This window comes from Acomys minous (assembly GCF_964271855.1).
Source record: "Acomys minous genome assembly, chromosome: 11".
Classification (NCBI taxonomy): Eukaryota; Metazoa; Chordata; class Mammalia; order Rodentia; family Muridae; genus Acomys; species Acomys minous.
The window spans coordinates 97,120,470-97,140,129 of NC_140492.1; the positions used below are offsets into that span (position 1 = coordinate 97,120,470).

General features: G+C 47.7%; 1 protein-coding gene across 2 annotated transcripts in view; it reads left to right on the plus strand.

Annotated features, from left to right (window-relative positions):
- Positions 1 to 19,660, plus strand: part of MAP1B (microtubule associated protein 1B) — a 92,890-nt gene that overhangs the window by 66,435 nt on the left and 6,795 nt on the right. For both annotated transcript variants that reach the window (XM_084801652.1, XM_084801653.1), the window contains 3 exons: positions 1,589 to 1,671; positions 4,122 to 4,262; positions 11,729 to 18,236. In XM_084801652.1, coding sequence (XP_084657778.1) covers positions 1,589 to 1,671; positions 4,122 to 4,262; positions 11,729 to 18,236 — 6,732 coding nt within the window. The remainder of the gene's footprint in view (positions 1 to 1,588; positions 1,672 to 4,121; positions 4,263 to 11,728; positions 18,237 to 19,660) is intronic.

Here is a 19,660-nt window from a genome sequence, read left to right on the forward strand (position 1 = left end):
CCGCCTCCCTTCTGACCGCTTTGCTGAGACAGTGTAATCCCATGCCACTCATGCACGTAAAGTGTTCTCTCCAGGGATTATTTACCTGCCTCATCAATTCTCTATCTTGTGATAAAATATATATAAAGAAAAATTTGCCATTTTAACTAATTTTTTTTTAAAAAATGCATGGCTCAGGAGTGATCCTTACAACCACAAGGTTGTATAAACCATCACTTCCATTTTTAAAATATTCTTATTACCCCAAACATGGCACAGTACCCATCAATCAATAGTTCCATAATTTCCCTTCCTTCAGCCTCTAATAATTACTATTTTGAGTTTATCTATTCTGGATATTTCATAGACATAAATTTATTTGTCCATTTATGCCCAGCTCTTTTCATTTAGTGTGTTCTAGGTTCATCCTTGTAACATTAGCAGAGCTTTGGTTTTTTTTCTATGCCTGACTAATATTCCATTGTGGGTAGGCCACCTCTTTTCCAGTGACGTATAGGCAGGCACTTGAGTTGTTTTGCCTTTTGGCTATTAAAATAATGTTGTAATTAGCATTAGCACAAAAATATTTGTTCAAGTTTCTGCTTTCGATTTGCACCAACAAATGGGACAGCAGGGTCATCCGTGACTCTGTGTTTTAGCTTTTTGAAGAACCCTAGATTTGTTTTCCTTTTGTGTTTTTCTCCCTTGGCATCTTCTGTTTCTTCCTGCCCTCCCAGCTTCATGGTACCTCCAAACAGCAGGCATGCTCTCCCTCCCAACCTCAAGGCTTCCTCCCACACTTCCGAGGGAGCGCCCCTCTCTGGCCACATTCACTGGAAGCCTTTCATCTCCTTGTCAGGGCAGGGTAGTATTTGTAGAAGGGCCATCCGCAGGGCTCTGCTGACTTACGCCAGTGGCCGATCAGCCACAGGATGGTCCAATAATAACTATGGCCCTGCAGAGTGTCCTTAACCAGGCTCCCTCATCCCAAACCACACCTAGCTTTGTGTTGGTCTCCATCAAATTTTGTGTTGGGGGCGTAATATGGCCACGCTGTCGTGTGGGACCGTCGCCCCCCCCCCTTCACGTTTCTACGAGCAAGTGAATTAATTAGCGAACACCCCCAACAGACCGTGAGCCTGCCTCAGACAACCATTCTGGCTGCCGGGCTCATTGTTAGCCGGGTTTCGGGCCGACATTCTTCACAATGAGGTTCCTAATTAATCTCCCGCGCAGTTCTCACCAGAAGAAAGGCCGTTAGGGAGAAACATCCCCAATTATCATGAGAAAGGAAGTGTCAAGAGCCCCCCGTTTGAGTTTTCCTGGCATCCCTCCCTGGTCTCAAATGAAAACCCCTGCCATTGGGTCAGGAGGCTGCCTAGTGTGACCATGAAAGACCCAGTGTGAGAGCCTGGGGGCCCCAGGCTACACCCGTGCAGCTTGCTGTGTCTTACACGCTCCTGCTCAGTAGCACCCACTGTGTTTCCCAGTTTCCAGGGCCACATGTGAGTTGGAAATTTTGCTCTGCTGTCTGAGGAGCAGGCGAGCAGCTTCCGTCTGGAGAAGCTAAAGTTTTCTTCTTTGTGTGCTTTCCTTTTTGTGCCTCCAGGACAAAAGATCCTTCATCATCGAAGTGACGTCTTAGAAACAGTGGTTCTGATCAACCCTTCGGATGAGGCGGTCAGCACCGAGGTGAGTATTCAGTTCCGGGAGGACACTTGGCTGTTCAGAGGGGGCCAAATGGGTGGGGATTGGAGAGGGATTCAAGAGGGAGAAGTCCCAGGTCCCAGTCTTCCTCGATGCTTGGAGCCTGGCTCTCTGCATCTAGTATCTCAGAAAGCCTCTTCCAAGTTAAGGACACAGTGGCCAGTGCCAGCTGGAAGCCTATTGGTGGACCCGTGTAGAACTGGGGGTATGCATCGGGTATGTTGTTGCCAGGATGGGGAGCAGGAATGTCATGGAAGAAATAGTCTGCAAGCCCCTAGGCTGGTACATACAGGGATGGAGCTCAGAGAACTCAGCATCCCAGTAAGCATCCCTGTTTAGGGCCATCCCCGCTAGCTCGCTGCCATGGTGGGGAGGGCAGGCTAGCACAAGCATCCGAAACATGGTTTCTAGCCTAGGCCAGGCTTCATCATCCAAGGTCTGCCACTTACAGGCTGAGGGCCTCAGTTAAGTAGTCTTGTTGCTTCTATTGGCAGCTCTGTGCAAAGGAGATCCTGACAGCCCCTGCGTTTGATGCCCCTACTTGATGCTTTCTGAAGCGCTCAGGGCTGAGAGCAGAGCCCAGCTAGGATGTACATGTTAACCATTGCTCCTGTATCATTAGCATCACATGAAGTTATTGCTAGAGAGAGGAACTGGGAATTTCAGGGCCCACCTTGACGTGAGAATTTGGCAGAAGCCAAGAGAATCCCTGGTCCCCTTGGGCCTAGCACAGAGGAGAGCTCCTTTTCTACCTCTTTGGAGATAAAGAGTTGTTTCCTGAACATTAAGGCAGCCAAAGGCCCTGGCAGCATCACTGTCTATGGTGACTTCTGCCCATGCTTTAGCAATTCTGACTATATGGGTTTCTAACGGGGATATAATTTATACACCGCAGAATCCGCCCACCAAAAGTATATAATTTTGTGATTTTTTTTAAAAGAATGTTTATGAAGTTGTACAGATATCATCACATACCCCTAAAACTTCGTAAACCCATCAGCGGCCACTCCACTGCCCCAGGTTTTTTCTATTGTAGACATTCCTTATAAATGGGAGCATTCAACAAAGGGCCTTTGTTGTTGTTGTTGTTGTTGTTGTTGTTGTTGTTGTTCAGCTTAACTTACTTAGCTCAATGGCTTCACAATCCAGCCGTGTCGTAGCATGTGTCAGTTCTGCACTTTTTTTGACGGTTGTATAGTATTCCTTTTGCATCTGAGTGTTCGCTCCCTGGTTGCTGGCACCCCTGCTGCTTTCAGTTTGGGGCTATCATAATCAGGCCTGTTCCGACCTACTTCTGTCTGCAAAAGCTCCAGCAATCCATTAAGGCATGAGGTTGCAAAAAGCACTGGAATACCAATCTGTCACCTAAAAAGCTGGAGGATTAGTGTATGCCCAGGTAGACGGCCTAAAATAACTGTGAAACAGGAAAAAAGGAAGGGAGGGAGGGAGGGAGGGAGGGAGGGAGAGAGGAAGGAAGGAAGGGAGGGGCGGAGGGAGGGAAGCAAGGAAAGAAAAGAAGCTGCTTTTCAAGAACCCAAGTCAGTCTGTGCACCACACGAGTCTGAAACAACTGCTTAGAAATGCATGTTTTTCCATGAGTGGCTTGTGGGGTTCTCGGGCAGGGGTCACGACATGTTTAGTTTTAATTTTTTCCCTGGCACAACATGATGGAGGGCACATAGAAGTGTTCGGCATTCACTCACTCACGAACCGGGGTCCAGAACCTTGGTGCTGAGGGTGGTGCTCCTGGCTAGGACAGCTGGCTCCGCGCCACGGAAAGTTCACGGAGAGTTCTTCAGCACTGGTTCTTTGCAATTCAGTTTCCCTGATCGGCCATTCAGGGGTCGCCTTTCTTTTGTTCAGTGTCAAGCACCTCGCTGCTAGCGCGGGAGTCTGCGTTTGGCGTGGTGTGCTTGCCCTGCGGGTTTGGAAGGAAGGAATCCTGGGTAGTACAAGTAACTTGAGGCCTACTTGGACACACGTCTTTTCCGAGGCTAGCTGGGGGGTGGGGTGGGGGGCACCTAGAGTGGCATGTCCACACGGCTCTCCTGGCCACATGGGCTGCAGGCTGCTAGCAGACGCTTTCCAACAGCTGTGGAACAAATGCTTGCCAGCTGTGAAGACAGCTCTGAAAGGAGGAGGAAACTCAGGGGGGAAAGTCAACAGCCACCGCTGTCTTTGGTTGAAGCGAAATTCTAACACTGTATTCACGGGCACTCTAATAACCTCAGTGATTAAATTTATGAATAACTCCTACAGACAGGGCTCTATCCAACACTCCCTGCCCCCACTCTCAGCTGAAGAAATCAGACTCTTGGAATGTGTGTGTGTTGGGTTGGTAGTAAGCATCAGGCTCTGTAGTCCCGGTGTTGGGGCGCGGCAGCTCCCGCTCTGCACCCTCACTTAACGCTCTGTGCCTGCGCGCTGTGTTTCAGGTGCGCTTGATGATCACCGACGCCGCCCGCCATAAACTGCTGGTACTCACCGGACAGTGCTTTGAGAACACAGGAGAGCTCATTCTCCAGTCTGGCTCTTTCTCCTTCCAGAATTTCATAGAGATTTTCACCGATCAAGAGGTGGGTTCCGCGCAGCGCGTCTGAGCTACTGATTGGTCTCGTGGGGAAGGCAGGTGGGGCCCCTTTGAAATAAACAAAACTATGATCTAAAATGACTCAGGCCTGGCCTGGAGCACAGTTTACGATGATCCGGGGATGATTAGAACCACGGCCGGTGTGCTGGTGACATAGGCGGGCAGCGGAAGCTTTGGGATGATCAAATTTACAGGTGGCAGGAAGTGTTGGGGACACTAGAAAGTACAGAACTCCCGGAGAAACTCAGCTTTCCTCTTTTCTGAGAGACTTCTCCACAGATCTCTTTGGCTTTCGCAGGATGTCCCTGCCTTGATCTCTGTCAGCACTGATGCCATTTTTCCTAGTCTAATTATTTCTAATTTCTCTTATTATTTCTAATTTTATTTTTCTAATGACTGGACCCTGTGTTGAGAAGCCAGGGTGGGGGTGGGGTGGGTGGGGGTGGCGGGGGGAGTGAACTGAAGGATGGGTCTACAGGAGTTACTATGCCATTTGGATCTGTCTCCCTGAGGTGGCAGCCTTGGCCTGCTGGGAAGGGCCGAGCTGTGCCTTCTCAGCCTTCATTCTTCCTCAGCTCCACACAGAGAGATCCCTGTGTGCTCGCCCTCTCAGCAAACTGCCTCAGTAAAACCCTGGGGAGAGAATACACCAGTTTTCCCTCTCTACACAAGGGAGAGGCAGGGAGACAGCACAGAACTGTGAAAAGGAAGGTTTTTTTTTTTTTACTCAGTGTGTGGAGCCCCAGCTCTTTCAGAGGGTGTGAGGTCATCTGTACCTGGAGGCACATCGCACCGGCTCAGCAGAGTGAGAAAGATCTCTGCATGGCGAGAGTCCATGCTCAGAAGCCTCTGGGCTCATTCACGGCTGGCTTCCCTTCTAGCTTTAAGGCGGAAGCTTAGTTTGTGTCTTTCTCCAGAGCTGTGTTCCGTCTTCCTCCAGGGCCAAGCCAAACGCCCTGCTCTATCACACCCACATTGCTCAATTGTCCTGAAATGCCAGAGAAAGAGCTATGATTTTTTTTCCCTGTCTGGACTGCTCTGAAATTGATGGAAAAGTCACTATAATACCAGCTCTTTCTCAAGATCACGTTCTTAGACCACGTGTTATGAAGGAAGGGTTCTTGGGCCTCTGTCTGGCATTTCAGATGTCAGCATCCTGTCCCAGGGAGGGGAGTAGGCTGTAGAAGCCTGGAAGTGGCCCAGTGTCAGTCACCTCCCTGTAAGATCAGCTAGGCTCTGAGCCCTTGGCTCATTTACATGCACATGGGCACTTTCTCACATTCCTGTTCAGTTCTGCAGATCCTTTCTACTGTTTGCTGTCTGCCCACATCATGGCTCATGGCTTTTTTCTTTCTTTTTTCTTTTCTTCTTCTTCTTCTTCTTCTTCTTCTTCTTCTTCTTCTTCTTCTTCTTCTTCTTCTTCTTCTTCTTCTTCTTTTTTGGCCATAAAACCAAGCAAGGGAAATGTGTAAGGAAAAACATTTCACCATTGCCAAGATTTTATATAAGAAGGTATCATATGTCATTCATCTGGGCCCCAAGTAATCTCCTCTTTGAAAATAAGGAATAGTTTTGTAAAGTTGTTGCTTAAATCACTTTTAAAAGCACTGGAAATGGAGATTTTTTTTTTTGGTTTGGTTTGGTTTGGTTTGTTTTTTTTTGTACAGTGGGCTGTTCAGTGCCCAATTTTACCATCAGTTATAAAGCAAAAGAAAGCCTTACCTAAAGAATTCAAGTTCTGTAGGAGGGGCAATTTTTGCAGGGTTGGCAATCATAAAGGCTTGCACCTTATTACACCTGGCAGCCATCAGTGATGCCATGGACATCCATGCCCTTCTCTGCATCCCCATCTTCTCCGGAGGAGGGCATGCTCAGTGCACAGGAAAGGATCACCAAAGTTTCCTCTACTAAGATAGACCATTGGTACCAGGGTGGTACTGGGAGGGAAAGCACAGGGAGAAAGTGGAATCCCTGCCCACCTCCCTGCCAAACCAGAGGAACTCGGCCTGTGGTGTTGGGAAGTCTGTTTGCTTGTTTTACCTAAACATTGAGGAAAGGATGCCACAGCTAAAGTGGATTGAAAGTCACCAGACTAGGGCCTGGAGAGACAGCTCAGCAGCTAAGAGCATGGTTGCTTTGTCAGAGACCCAGGTTCTATTCACAGCACCCACATGGCAGCTCACAGCTCTCTGTGACCCCAGCTTCAGAGGATGCGACACCTTCTCCTCACCCCTAAGGGCACTGCGTGCATGCGATACACAGACAGACACTCTGGCAAAAGTAATTAAAGAGTGTAAAACCGCTCCTGTTTGGAGCTATGACTGCCTAGTGTTGCCTTGGAAGGAGGCTTGCAGAGCAACTTACTTGAGGTCGTTTGTTGTCCAGTCTTGCTCCATTTATCCAACCCTTGAAACATGCTAGTCAACTGAAAGAGAATCAGAGACATAACTTTAGAAAAGCAAACATTTCAAGAATAGTTTCAACCTTTTCAGGCGAAAGGCTTTCCTTTTTGTCTCATTATGTCTTCAAGAAGGGACTTTAACCCCATGTTCACCTACAGCACCTTTCCACCCATCTCCTAGATTAACTATCTTTGGTTTTACTCTTAGTTACCCATAAAATACAAAAGACCCCATGTGTTCCCTGTTATAGCAGATCTGAGGGAAATCCAAGTGTTCAGCACTGGTCATTCTTTGACACCTTGGAGTTATCAAACAGGAGGAGATTTGAACCCAGAGCTAAGAAACCTTGAGTTGGTAAGAGAGATTTATTTGCATTCCATTTGCATGGGATGGGTGCTTAAAGCCCCGAGGATAGGTGCTGTGCTCTAGAGAAAGAGGCATTAAGGCCAACTCTTGAGATTAAAGTCAAAGAGAAGGATCCTGAAAGAGGGACTAGTCTCAGGAGTTTGTTTTATTTGATTTCTCTAAAAATGTCACAATTTGGGTAGGGGATAGTATATCTCAATGGTAGGGTGCTTGCCTAGCATTCCCAAGACCATGGATTTGACAAACAGCATCAACACACACACACACACACACACACACACAGAGAGAGAGAGAGAGAGAGAGAGAGAGAGAGAGAGAGAGAGAGAGAAACAGAGAGACAGAGACAGAGACAGAGAGAGAACACAAGTCTACAACTTGTTAGATATCCTGACCAGATTCCAGAAATCATCTGCCCAGATTAGATTAGGGTCACCAGAGTCAGCAACATGCATGGCTTTCAGTCCTGTTAATAAATGAGTCTAAAAGTTTCCAATTTCCCCCAAGCGTGACTAGATGTCAACGGAGAAGAAATACAGGCCTGGAGGCATTCTGCAATTTAACATAATATGGAGAAAAAGAAAACCCATTACCAATATACCTTTTTAAGTACAGTACTTACAGTGAGCGACCTTGAAGTTTAAGCTTCTTTGCCTTCATGTAAACCCATTTTGACTGCCAACAAAAATCCCCAAGGTTTTCCATGGATATTGTTGTTAAGCCGCATCTTCCAATCCCATCCTCTTACCCTGTGCTGTCGAACCTAACACCTAACACTTATCTCTTCCCAATGCCACCCTGTTCCCAGTTGCCTTGCCGTTATAGCCTCAAGTCCGGAGCTTTCATAAGCGCCTTAGTTCTACCACTCCACGTTTCGTTACGCTTCTCGTCCTGAAGGCGTGCTCAGCTTTGACAGGCGTGTCTGCTCCATTTTCATCCTAGTCAGCACTCAGCAGGACAGGAGCGAACATAAGGCAACCTGCCTCAGATCTCCCTCTGGCTTGACACGAAGAAGCTTCATTTGTGTGGCTGCCTATGAACCCACCTAAGTCTGCCATCACACAATTCCCAGACCCTGCTAAATGTCCTGCCAAAGCCTGGAGACACGTTGTCAACATTATTTCCTCTGCAGCTAAGCAAGTTGCTTAATTTAAAAAAAAAAAAAAAAGCAAATGGAGTTAGAAGTCCATGGTTTAGAAACGAAAGTCTTGTTTTGTTAATATTTCCAGTAAATCCGTTTATTCCTTTATCTTCCTTCCTCTTTCAGGAGGCCTGCACTTAATCAGGGGAAGGTAATTAACAAAAGAGACGATTTTACCCCAAAGCACCATTACTCCTACTCATGTCTGTCCTACATCTTTGTGAGAACCATGGGGACAATCTGTTTGATAAGCATCAGCAGGCACTTGGCACAGCTACAGGAAGACAGCATGGGTTGACCTGACCAGCCCCAGTGCAGTATAACCTAGTATACTGAGTCTGCCTAAACACTGGGGAAACGAGGATAATGGAGCTTTCATTGTGGTAGGGTTTGCTGTGTGGCTGCTGCTACTACGTGGCTTCCCAGTTCATTTGGAAGCAGCCCCAGTGTCAAAGAACTAGTCGGTATTTCCTTACTGCTGCCAGCATTATTTAGTCCTTCTGCCAGTCACTGCATTTGCGTGGATTGAACATCACAGTGGACTAGGTATCTTTGGACCGCCCCCCCATCGCCCTTGAATCCTGACCTCATCCTGATGCTTGTCCTACCAGCCTGGAGCTGGACTATAGGAAAACGCCTGGCCTTTAGCTCTGCTGGTGGCCCCAAGGATGCTGTGATATCCCTCCTGTCTCCTGCCCTACCCCATCTCTCCTTAACTCACTCCAGCCCTTGTCTTTGTGTTCTTGTCCCATTGGGTACGGCATGCTGCCTTTTTTTCCTCCCCTACAGTGTTAGAATGCCTCTCTCTCTCTCTCTCTCTCTCTCTCTCTCTCTCTCTCTCTCTCTCTCCCTCTCCCTGCGTAGAGACTTGTGCAGCAGTGCCGGCTTGCCTTTCTAATCTCGTCAAATCCTAGTTTTCTCTCCAGTGATGGCTCTTGGCTGTCATTCATGCTCTCTGCCTTCCTCAGAATTCTCAGCAACATTATTTGGTTTTTGAGTCACTGCCTGTTTCGTAGGACCTCTCTAGAGACAGGCAAAGAGATGAAAAGTAAGATAACCTTCCCCAAGTCCGTTTTTACTTTCTCTTTAATTAGGTGACTATATATTTTGTATTAAAAAGGTAATGATTGGGCACCGAAGAGATGACTCAGTAGTTAAGAGAACTGGCTGCCTTTCCAGAGGACCTGGGTTCTGCTCCCAGGACCTACATGCTGGCTCACAACCATTCATAACTCCAGCTCAGCGATTTGCCTCCCTTTTCCACCCATCATAAGCATATGGTACATATGCATACATGCAGGCTAAATACTCATACATATAAAACAAAATAAATAATTCTAAAAAACCTTAAGTTAATAACTCCGGGCACATACAGCTAGACTGTGCCTTCAGTTTGCTTCAGAATAGCTAAACTGGATCTCAAATATTAAAATGGACTGAACTTAGTTTTAAATTTTTTGCTGTGAAAGGCTTAGCAGTTAGGACTATCCTTTGTTTGCATCCTAAAATGTAAACAAAACAAAAACATGAAAATAGTTCTTATGCACTCTGTGTGAAAGTGAGAGAGTCCTGGCCACATTGAAATTGTGGCAGTGACACACAGCATGAATAAGAAACCATATTTTAATATAAATATATAAAAATTAGTTTTAAAAAGTTTAAAGGACCAATGAGATGGCTCAGTGGGTAAAGACACTACCAAGCCAGTTGACCTGAGTTTGGTTCCCCCTTCACCTCTGTCCAGGATCCACATGTTATAAAGAACCAACTATAGCAAGCTGCCCTTTGACCTCTGCACACATACTCCATGACACATACATGACCAACAAATAAATAAATAAGTAAATAAAAAGCACATAAGTAGATGCAATAAAAATGAATCCTTATTTATGTTTGCTTCAGACACCAAATGATCTGAACAACGCTTTGTATTTGTAGAGGGGCTGCCGGGCCAGTCGCATAGTGAGTGTGGGTAGCAGAACCTAGTAATTTTGTTGTGGTAATGGTCAATCAACAATTTCCTGTCTCCCAGAAGAGAACAAAACAAAAAACAAACTACCAAACTTTTTTCTCCTGTGTCTGTTGAACTCAAAAAGCAGACAGCAAGAAGTACTGATGTCTTCAAATGCATCAAGCTGGCCCTTTTTGTCAAGGCCAGTGGATTAAGAAAAGCCAAGGTAGCCAGGTGTGGTGGTGCACATCTGTAATCCCAGCACTCAAGAGGCAGAAGCAGGCAGATCTCTGTGAGTTCAAGGCCAGCCTGGTCTACAAAGTGAGTCCAAGATTGCTAAGGCTATACAGAGAAACCTTGACTCAAAAAGCAAAACAAAACAAACAAACAAACAAAAAACCAACCAAACAACAACAACAAAACAAAAAACAAAAACAAAAAAGAACAAGAAAAGGAAAAAAAAAGTTTTTAAAAAAAATTCCTTCTTTGAGAATTTTGTCCAATGTGTTTTGATCCTGTTCACCCCCTCCCATAACTCCTCCCATATCTGTCTCCTCTCTGCCATTTAATCTTGTTTTTTCTTTTTCATTTAAACAAACAAACACGCACTTTCTCCAGGTCGTGCCACCCATGTATTCTTGGATGTATGGCCTTCCACTAGGTGTGGTTGATTTACTAAGGGCCACACGCTTCAAGAGAACTGACTATCCCTTTTCTAGCAGCAATCAATTGTCAGTAGCTCTTTAGCTGGTGGTGAGCCATCACAGCCACCCTTCTCTCCGTGATGGCATTTTGACCGGCTTGGGCTAAAGTAAAGATTCCTAATCCTCAGTGAAATGATGGATCTAGCTTTCTCCTGTTACAGTCTAGTGTTCGTTAAAGAGCATCTTTTGTATGGCAAACACCCAGAGGCAATATTCAAATTATTATATAACTGCTGAGATATAAACACTAATCACCCAGATGGTCTCTGGTTTTGGAACTGGGAACGGGGTTCTGGGGCAAGAAAGCAGGGGCAGGATTCTAGAGCAGAGGCCATGAGGGAGCAGAGAGCACACATGGGCACTCAGACCAGAGGCTGTCCACCTTGATGTTGGGCTCTGGTTTATCAATATTTCAATCGGGACCATGGCCAAGTAATGGTTAGGAACTCCCCCACTCCCACTCCTAGACCGGGTTTTCCCTGTATAGCCCTGGCACTGTAGCCCAGGCTGGCCTTGAATTTAAAGATCCATCTGCTCTGACTCCCAAGTGCTAGGATTGAAAACATGTGCTACCATTTCTTGGCTAAGCTGAGTACATTTTGGGTTTTGTTTGTTTGTTTGTTTGTTTGTTTTGTGACAGTTTCTCTGTATAGCCCTGGATATCCTGGAACTCTCTCTGTAGATCAGGCTGGCCTTGAATTCACAGAGAATCACCTGCTTCTGCCTCCTGAGTGTTGGGGCCAAATACGTTTTTTGATACTAGCCCTAGGCAAAGTCAGTGGTCCTCTAATAACCAATAATAGATGGAGATGATAAATTATTGATGATGTCACTTAACCCCTTACTTCCTCTTTCTTTCTTTCTTTCTTTTTTTTTCCCCCCCAAACCCAGATTGGGGAGCTCCTGAGCACCACTCACCCCGCCAACAAAGCCAGCCTCACCCTCTTCTGCCCTGAGGAGGGAGACTGGAAAAACTCCAACCTCGACAGACACAACCTTCAAGACTTCATCAACATTAAGCTCAACTCAGCTTCTATCTTGCCAGAAATGGAGGGACTCTCCGAGTTCACCGAGTACCTCTCCGAGTCTGTGGAAGTCCCTTCTCCCTTTGACATCCTGGAACCCCCGACCTCGGGTGGATTCCTCAAGCTCTCCAAGCCCTGCTGTTACATTTTCCCAGGGGGCCGGGGCGATTCTGCCCTGTTTGCAGTGAACGGATTCAATATGCTCATTAACGGAGGATCAGAAAGAAAGTCTTGCTTCTGGAAGCTCATCCGGCACTTGGACCGTGTGGACTCCATCCTGCTCACCCACATTGGGGATGACAACTTACCAGGGATCAATAGCATGCTGCAGCGCAAGATTGCAGAGCTGGAAGAGGAACGGTCCCAGGGTTCCACCAGCAACAGTGACTGGATGAAAAACCTCATCTCCCCTGACTTGGGGGTTGTGTTTCTCAATGTACCTGAAAATCTGAAAAATCCAGAGCCCAACATCAAGATGAAGAGAAGCATAGAAGAAGCTGGCTTTACCCTCCAGTATCTAAACAAACTGTCCATGAAGCCAGAGCCTCTATTTAGAAGTGTAAGCAATACCATTGAGCCTGTCATCCTATTCCAAAAGATGGGAGTAGGTAAACTTGAGATGTACGTGCTTAACCCAGTCAAAGGCAGCAAGGAGATGCAGTATTTTATGCAACAGTGGACTGGCACCAACAAAGACAAGGCCGAACTGATCCTGCCCAATGGTCAAGAAGTAGATATCCCAATTTCCTACTTAACTTCAGTCTCATCTTTGATTGTTTGGCATCCAGCCAACCCGGCTGAGAAAATCATTCGTGTTCTGTTTCCTGGAAATAGCACCCAATACAACATCCTAGAAGGACTGGAGAAACTCAAACATCTAGACTTCCTAAAGCAACCCCTGGCCACCCAAAAAGATCTCACTGGCCAGGCGCCTACCCCCACAGTAAAACAAGTCAAATTGAAACAGAGGGCTGACAGCCGAGAAAGTCTGAAGCCAGCTGCAAAATCACTTCCCAGCAAATCGGTGAGGAAGGAGTCCAAAGAAGAAGTTTCTGAAGTCACAAAAGCTAGTCAAGTGGATAAAACACCCAAAGTTGAAAGCAAAGAGAAAGTACTAGTGAAAAAAGACAAACCAGTAAAGACAGAAACCAAACCTTCAGTGACAGAAAAGGAAGTGCCCAGCAAAAGGGAGCAGTCCCCAGTGAAAGCTGAGGTGGCTGAGAAGCAAGCCACCACCGAGAGCAAACCCAAAGTCACCAAAGAGAAAGTGGTGAAAAAAGAAATAAAGGCAAAACCCGAAGACAAGAAAGAGGAGAAGGAGAAGCCCAAGAAGGAAGTTGCTAGAAAGGAAGACAAGACACCCATCAAGAAAGAGGAGAAACCAAAAAAGGAAGAGGTGAAAAAGGAGGTCAAAAAAGAAATCAAGAAAGACGAGAAGAAGGAGCTGAAGAAAGAGGTTAAGAAAGAAACACCACTGAAGGATGCCAAGAAGGAAGTGAAGAAAGAGGAAAAGAAAGAAGTTAAAAAGGAGGAGAAGGAACCCAAAAAGGAAATTAAGAAGATCTCCAAGGACATAAAGAAATCGACACCCCTGTCAGAGGCAAAGAAACCAGCTGCCCTGAAGCCAAAAGTAGCAAAGAAGGAAGAATCCATCAAAAAGGAGCCTGCTGCTGGGAAACTCAAGGACAAGGGGAAGGTTAAAGTCATTAAGAAGGAAGGCAAGACCACAGAAGCGGCCGCCTCGGCTGTTGCTGCCACTGCCGCCACCACAGCTGCTGCAGTGGCCGCGGCTGGAATAGCGGCCAGTGGTCCTGCCAAAGAACTTGAAGCTGAGAGGTCCCTTATGTCATCCCCTGAGGATCTAACCAAGGACTTTGAGGAGTTAAAGGCTGAGGAGATTGATGTGGCAAAGGACATCAAGCCTCAGCTGGAGCTCATCGAAGATGAAGAGAAACTGAAGGGCACAGAGCCCGTGGAAGCCTACGTCATCCAGAAAGAGACAGAAGGCATCAAGGGTTCTGCTGAGTCACCCGATGAGGGGATTACTACCACGGAAGGGGAGGCTGAGTGTGAGCAAACACCTGAGGAGCTGGAGCCGGTTGAGAAGCCGGGAGTGGATGACATTGAGAAATTTGAAGACGAAGGAGCTGGTTTTGAAGAATCCTCGGAGGCTGGAGACTATGAAGAGAAGGCAGAAACCGAGGAGGCTGAGGAGCCAGAAGACGATGGGGAGGACAATGTGAGTGGGAGCGCCTCTAAGCACAGCCCCACAGAGGACGACGAAAGCGCCAAGGCTGAGGCCGACGTGCACATCAAGGAGAAGAGGGAGTCTGTGGCCAGTGGTGATGACCGGGCAGAAGAAGACATGGACGAAGCGCTTGAGAGAGGAGAAGCTGATCAATCTGAGGAGGAGGGTGAAGAGGAAGACAAAGCGGAAGATGCCAGAGAGGGAGACTATGAGCCCGAAAAAATCGAGGCTGAAGACTACGTGATGGCTGTGGTTGACAAGGCTGCAGAAGCTGGCGTTGCCGAGGAGCAGTATGGGTTCCTGACCACACCAGCCAAGCAACCCGGAGCCCAGTCTCCTGGCCGAGAACCCGCGTCTTCAATTCATGAGGAGACCCTACCTGGAGGTTCCGAGAGTGAGGCCACTGCTTCTGATGAGGAGAATAGAGAAGACCAGCCAGAAGAATTCACTGCCACTTCCGGTTATACGCAGTCTACCATTGAGATATCTAGTGAGCCTACGCCAATGGATGAGATGTCTACTCCTCGTGATGTGATGAGTGATGAGACCAACAACGAGGAGACAGAGTCCCCGTCTCAGGAGTTCATAAACATTACCAAATACGAGTCTTCGCTGTATTCTCAGGAATACTCTAAACCTGTTGTTGCATCGTTCAATGGATTGTCAGAAGGGTCAAAAACAGATGCCACCGATGGCAAGGATTACAATGCTTCCGCCTCCACCATATCGCCACCTTCATCCATGGAAGAAGACAAATTCAGCAAGTCCGCTCTGCGTGACGCTTACTGCTCAGAAGAGAAGGAAGTGACAGCCAGTGCCGTGTTGGACGTCAAAGATGTTTCAGATGAGAGACTTAGCCCAGCCAAGAGTCCGTCTCCGAGCCCTTCTCCACCATCACCCACAGAGAAGACTCCCCTGGGTGAACGTAGTGTGAATTTCTCTCTGACACCCAATGAGATTAAAGCTTCTGCGGAGGCAGAAGCAACATCAGTGTCTCTTGGAATGGCCCCGGCAGTAGTGGAAGAACACTGTGCCAGTCCCGAGGAGAAGACCCTGGAAGTAGTGTCACCATCTCAGTCTGTGACGGGCAGTGCTGGCCATACGCCTTACTACCAGTCTCCCACCGACGAGAAGTCCAGTCACCTACCTACAGAGGCCACTGAAAAGCCACAGGCAAGTCCAGTGAGTTTTGAGTTCAGTGACTCCAAAGATGAGAATGAAAGAGCTTCTTCTATAAGCCCCATGGATGAGCCTGTGCCTGACTCAGAGTCTCCTATCGAGAAAGTTCTGTCGCCTTTACGCAGCCCTCCCCTCATTGGATCCGAGGCTCCGTATGAAGACTTTCTAAGTGCTGATAGCAAGGCTCTTGGCAGAGGTACAGAAAGCCCCTTTGAAGGAAAGAATGGAAAACAATGCTTCCCAGACAAAGAAAGCCCAGTTTCTGACCTGACTTCCTCTGATCTTTACCAAGACAAACACGAAGAGGAAACCGCTGGTTTCGTACCCATTAAGGAAGACTTTGGTCCAGAGAAGAAAACCAGTGATGTCGAAACCACAAGCTCCCAGTCAGCTCTGGCTTTGGATGAAAGGAAGTTGGGAGGCGATGTATCTCCCACACAAATAGATGTCAGTCAGTTTGGCTCTTTCAAAGAAGACACCAAGATGTCTATTTCTGAAGGCACGGTCTCAGACAAGTCAGCCACGCCTGTGGATGAGGGCGTGGCAGAAGACACCTACTCTCACATGGACGGCGTGGCCTCAGTCTCCACTGCCTCTGTGGCTACAAGCTCATTTCCAGAGCCGACCACGGATGACGTGTCTCCCTCTCTGCACGCTGAAGTGGGCTCCCCACATTCCACAGAGGTAGACGACTCCCTGTCAGTATCCGTTGTGCAGACACCGACCACTTTCCAGGAAACAGAAATGTCTCCGTCTAAAGAAGAGTGCCCAAGACCAATGTCGATTTCCCCTCCAGACTTCTCCCCCAAGACAGCCAAATCCAGGACACCAGTTCAAGATCACCGGTCTGAGCAGTCTTCGATGTCTATTGAGTTTGGCCAGGAATCTCCTGAGCACTCCCTCGCCATGGACTTCAGTCGTCAGTCTCCAGATCACCCTACTGTGGGTGCGAGCATGCTTCACATCACCGAAAATGGGCCAACTGAAGTGGACTATAGTCCCTCTGACGTCCAGGACTCTAGTCTGTCACATAAGATCCCCCCAATGGAGGAGCCGTCCTACACCCAGGACAACGATCTTTCTGAGCTCATCTCTGTCTCTCAGGTGGAGGCTTCCCCATCCACCTCCTCTGCTCACACCCCTTCTCAGATAGCTTCTCCTCTTCAGGAAGACACTCTCTCTGATGTTGTCCCTCCCCGAGATATGTCCTTATATGCCTCACTCGCCTCCGAGAAAGGGCAGAGCCTAGAAGGAGAGAAGCTCTCCCCCAAATCTGATATTTCTCCACTCACCCCACGAGAGTCCTCACCTTTATATTCACCTGGCTTTTCAGATTCTACCTCTGCAGCTAAGGAGAAGGCAGCAGCTCACCAAACCTCTTCCTCCTCCTCCCCGCCGTTAGATGCAGCATCAGCAGAGCCCTATGGCTTCCGTGCCTCAATGCTGTTTGATACGATGCAACATCATCTGGCCTTGGATAGAGATTTGACCACGTCTAGTGGGGAGAAGGACAGCGGTGGGAAGACACCTGGTGACTTTAGCTATGCCTATGAAAAGCCCGAGAAAACCACCAGATCCCCAGATGAAGAAGATTACGATTATGACTCATATGAGAAAACCACCCGGACCCCTGATGTGCCTGGCTATTACTATGAGAAGACGGAGAGAACCGTAAAATCCCCATGTGACAGTGGGTATTCCTATGAGACCATTGAGAAGACCACCAAGACCCCAGAAGACGGTGGCTACGCCTGTGAAATTACTGAGAAAACCACGAGGACCCCTGAAGAGGGCGGGTATTCATATGAGATCAATGATAAGACAACACGGAGCCCTGAAGTGAGCGGCTACACCTACGAAAAGACAGACAGGTCTAGAAAACTCCTGGATGACTTTAGCAATGGCTTTGACGACTCTGAGGATGGTGGCCACACACTTGGGGACTGTAGCTACTCCTATGAAACCACTGAGAAAATTACCAGCTTCCCAGAGTCTGAAAGCTACGCCTATGAGACATCTCCAAAAACAACACGGAGTCCAGACACATCCACATACTGTTACGAGACCATGGAAAAGATCACCAAGACCCCACAGGCATCCACATACTCCTGTGAGACCTCAGACCGATGCTACACTACAGAAAAGAAGTCCCCTTCCGAGGCTCGCCAGGATGTTGACTTATGTCTCGTGTCCTCCTGTGAATACAAGCATCCGAAGACAGAGCTCTCACCGTCCTTCATTAATCCAAATCCTCTCGAGTGGTTTGCCGGTGAAGAGCCCACTGAAGAGTCCGAGAAGCCCCTCACTCAGTCCGGAGGAGCCCCGCCGCCTTCAGGAGGAAAGCAACAGGGCCGGCAATGCGACGAAACTCCACCCACCTCAGTCAGTGAGTCGGCCCCATCCCAGACCGACTCTGATGTCCCCCCAGAGACGGAAGAGTGCCCCTCCATCACAGCCGATGCCAACATCGACTCTGAAGATGAGTCAGAAACCATCCCCACAGACAAAACGGTCACATACAAACACATGGACCCACCTCCAGCCCCCATGCAGGACCGAAGCCCTTCCCCTCGCCACCCCGACGTGTCCATGGTGGACCCGGAGGCTCTGGCCCTTGAGCAGAACCTAGGCAAAGCTCTGAAGAAGGACCTGAAAGAGAAGACCAAGACCAAGAAGCCAGGCACAAAGACCAAGTCCTCTTCACCCGTGAAAAAGGCTGATGGCAAGTCCAAGCCTTTGACAGCTTCCCCCAAACCAGGAGCCTTGAAGGAATCCTCCGACAAGGTGTCCAGGGTAGCTTCTCCCAAGAAGAAAGAATCCATTGAAAAAGCTACGAAGACCGCCGCCACTCCCGAGGTCAAAGCCGCACGCGGGGAAGAGAAAGACAAGGACACCAAGAATGCCGCCAACGCCTCCGCATCCAAGTCAGCGAAGACCGCAACAGCAGGTCGGTGGGAGGAGGGAGGGGGAGGGGAGGGGGGGGGAGGGGTACCGCAGTCCCTTTACAGACCATGGCTGTGTTTTCGCTCAAAAGCCTGTCTACTCACTCTGTTTAGCTTTTTGCTGGGAAAACCTGAGCGTGTGGAGCCTTTCTCTGCCTTCCTCTTCTGCTTAAAGGTATATATCTCTTCGCCCAGTGTGGCTTAGAGATAGTAGAGTGTTTTGCCCAGCGCTGCGGGCATCTGTCTGTTGGGATTGCTGGGTTGCTGTCATTCCGGACAGCACAGGCCTGTTGCAAACCTTCAGAAGTAAGGATGTGTGTTTCAGGCTGCTCTGGGAGGCTTCAGGCACTTTGACCTTATAATATCACATTGAGGTGATAGACCAGATGTTCCCGAAGGCCTATGGCAAACCAGAGGTTCCCTGGCAAACCTGGAATGTTCAGTCTAGGCCCAATATTTCTTTCTTCTGTATAATTTAAAATGTAAAATTATAAAATTTTATATATTTCAAAATTTTTATTATTTTTATTTTTATTTTTATTTTTGGTTTTGGTCTTTCGAGACAGGATTTCTCTGTGTAACAGCCCTGGTTGTCCTGGACTCACTTTGTAGACCAGGCTGTCCTCGAAACTCAGATATCCACCCGCCTCTGCCTCCCGAGTGCTAGGATTAAAGGTGTGCACCCCCCCCACCCCCCCCACCCCCCCCACCCCCCCCACCCCCCACCCCCCGCTTACATATTTTTTTTAAAAAGCCATCATTTAGGCAATACGTGCCCGCTGAAACATCTGCTGTGTTTTCCCGCCTGCTCATGGACACTTTGAGTCCAGTTGAAAACATTAAAGGCTGTTTCTTCCTTCCTACCCGTGGCCTCACTAACACAGTGCTTTTTCAGGCTGGAATTCTGCTAGACAGAGCTGTCTGATGGCTCCTGGGGACCCTGATGATCCCCAGCTTTCTGCACATCTTAGCAGTGGCCTAAGGCTGTTTTGTTTTCTTTAGTGAGATGGGTTCTTGCTTTACAGCCCAGGCTGGTTTTGATCCTGTGGTGCTCCTGCCTCAGCCTCCTGTTCTGAGCTTTGATGGTCTGTATATCTGTGAGGAACACTCACCTGTTGGCAATAAAGATTTTCACGTTCAAGGGGAAAATTGTAAGCATTGCTGACTGCTAACTTATTATGTAATTGAGGATGACTGGGTATCTGGTCACTGAACTATAATTTGCCAAATATGAATGCTTCCTTTGGATTTTTGAAATGGTTATTAACTAGGGCTCCTTAAACTTTTTCCTCCTTGTCCAAGAAATTTTTGTAAAACCCTGGGTATCCAGACATATAAATAGCTATATAAACCAAACATTTACTGGTATGAACTCATACAGAAATTTATTTTAAATCTTTCCTTTGGAATATATACATATATACATATA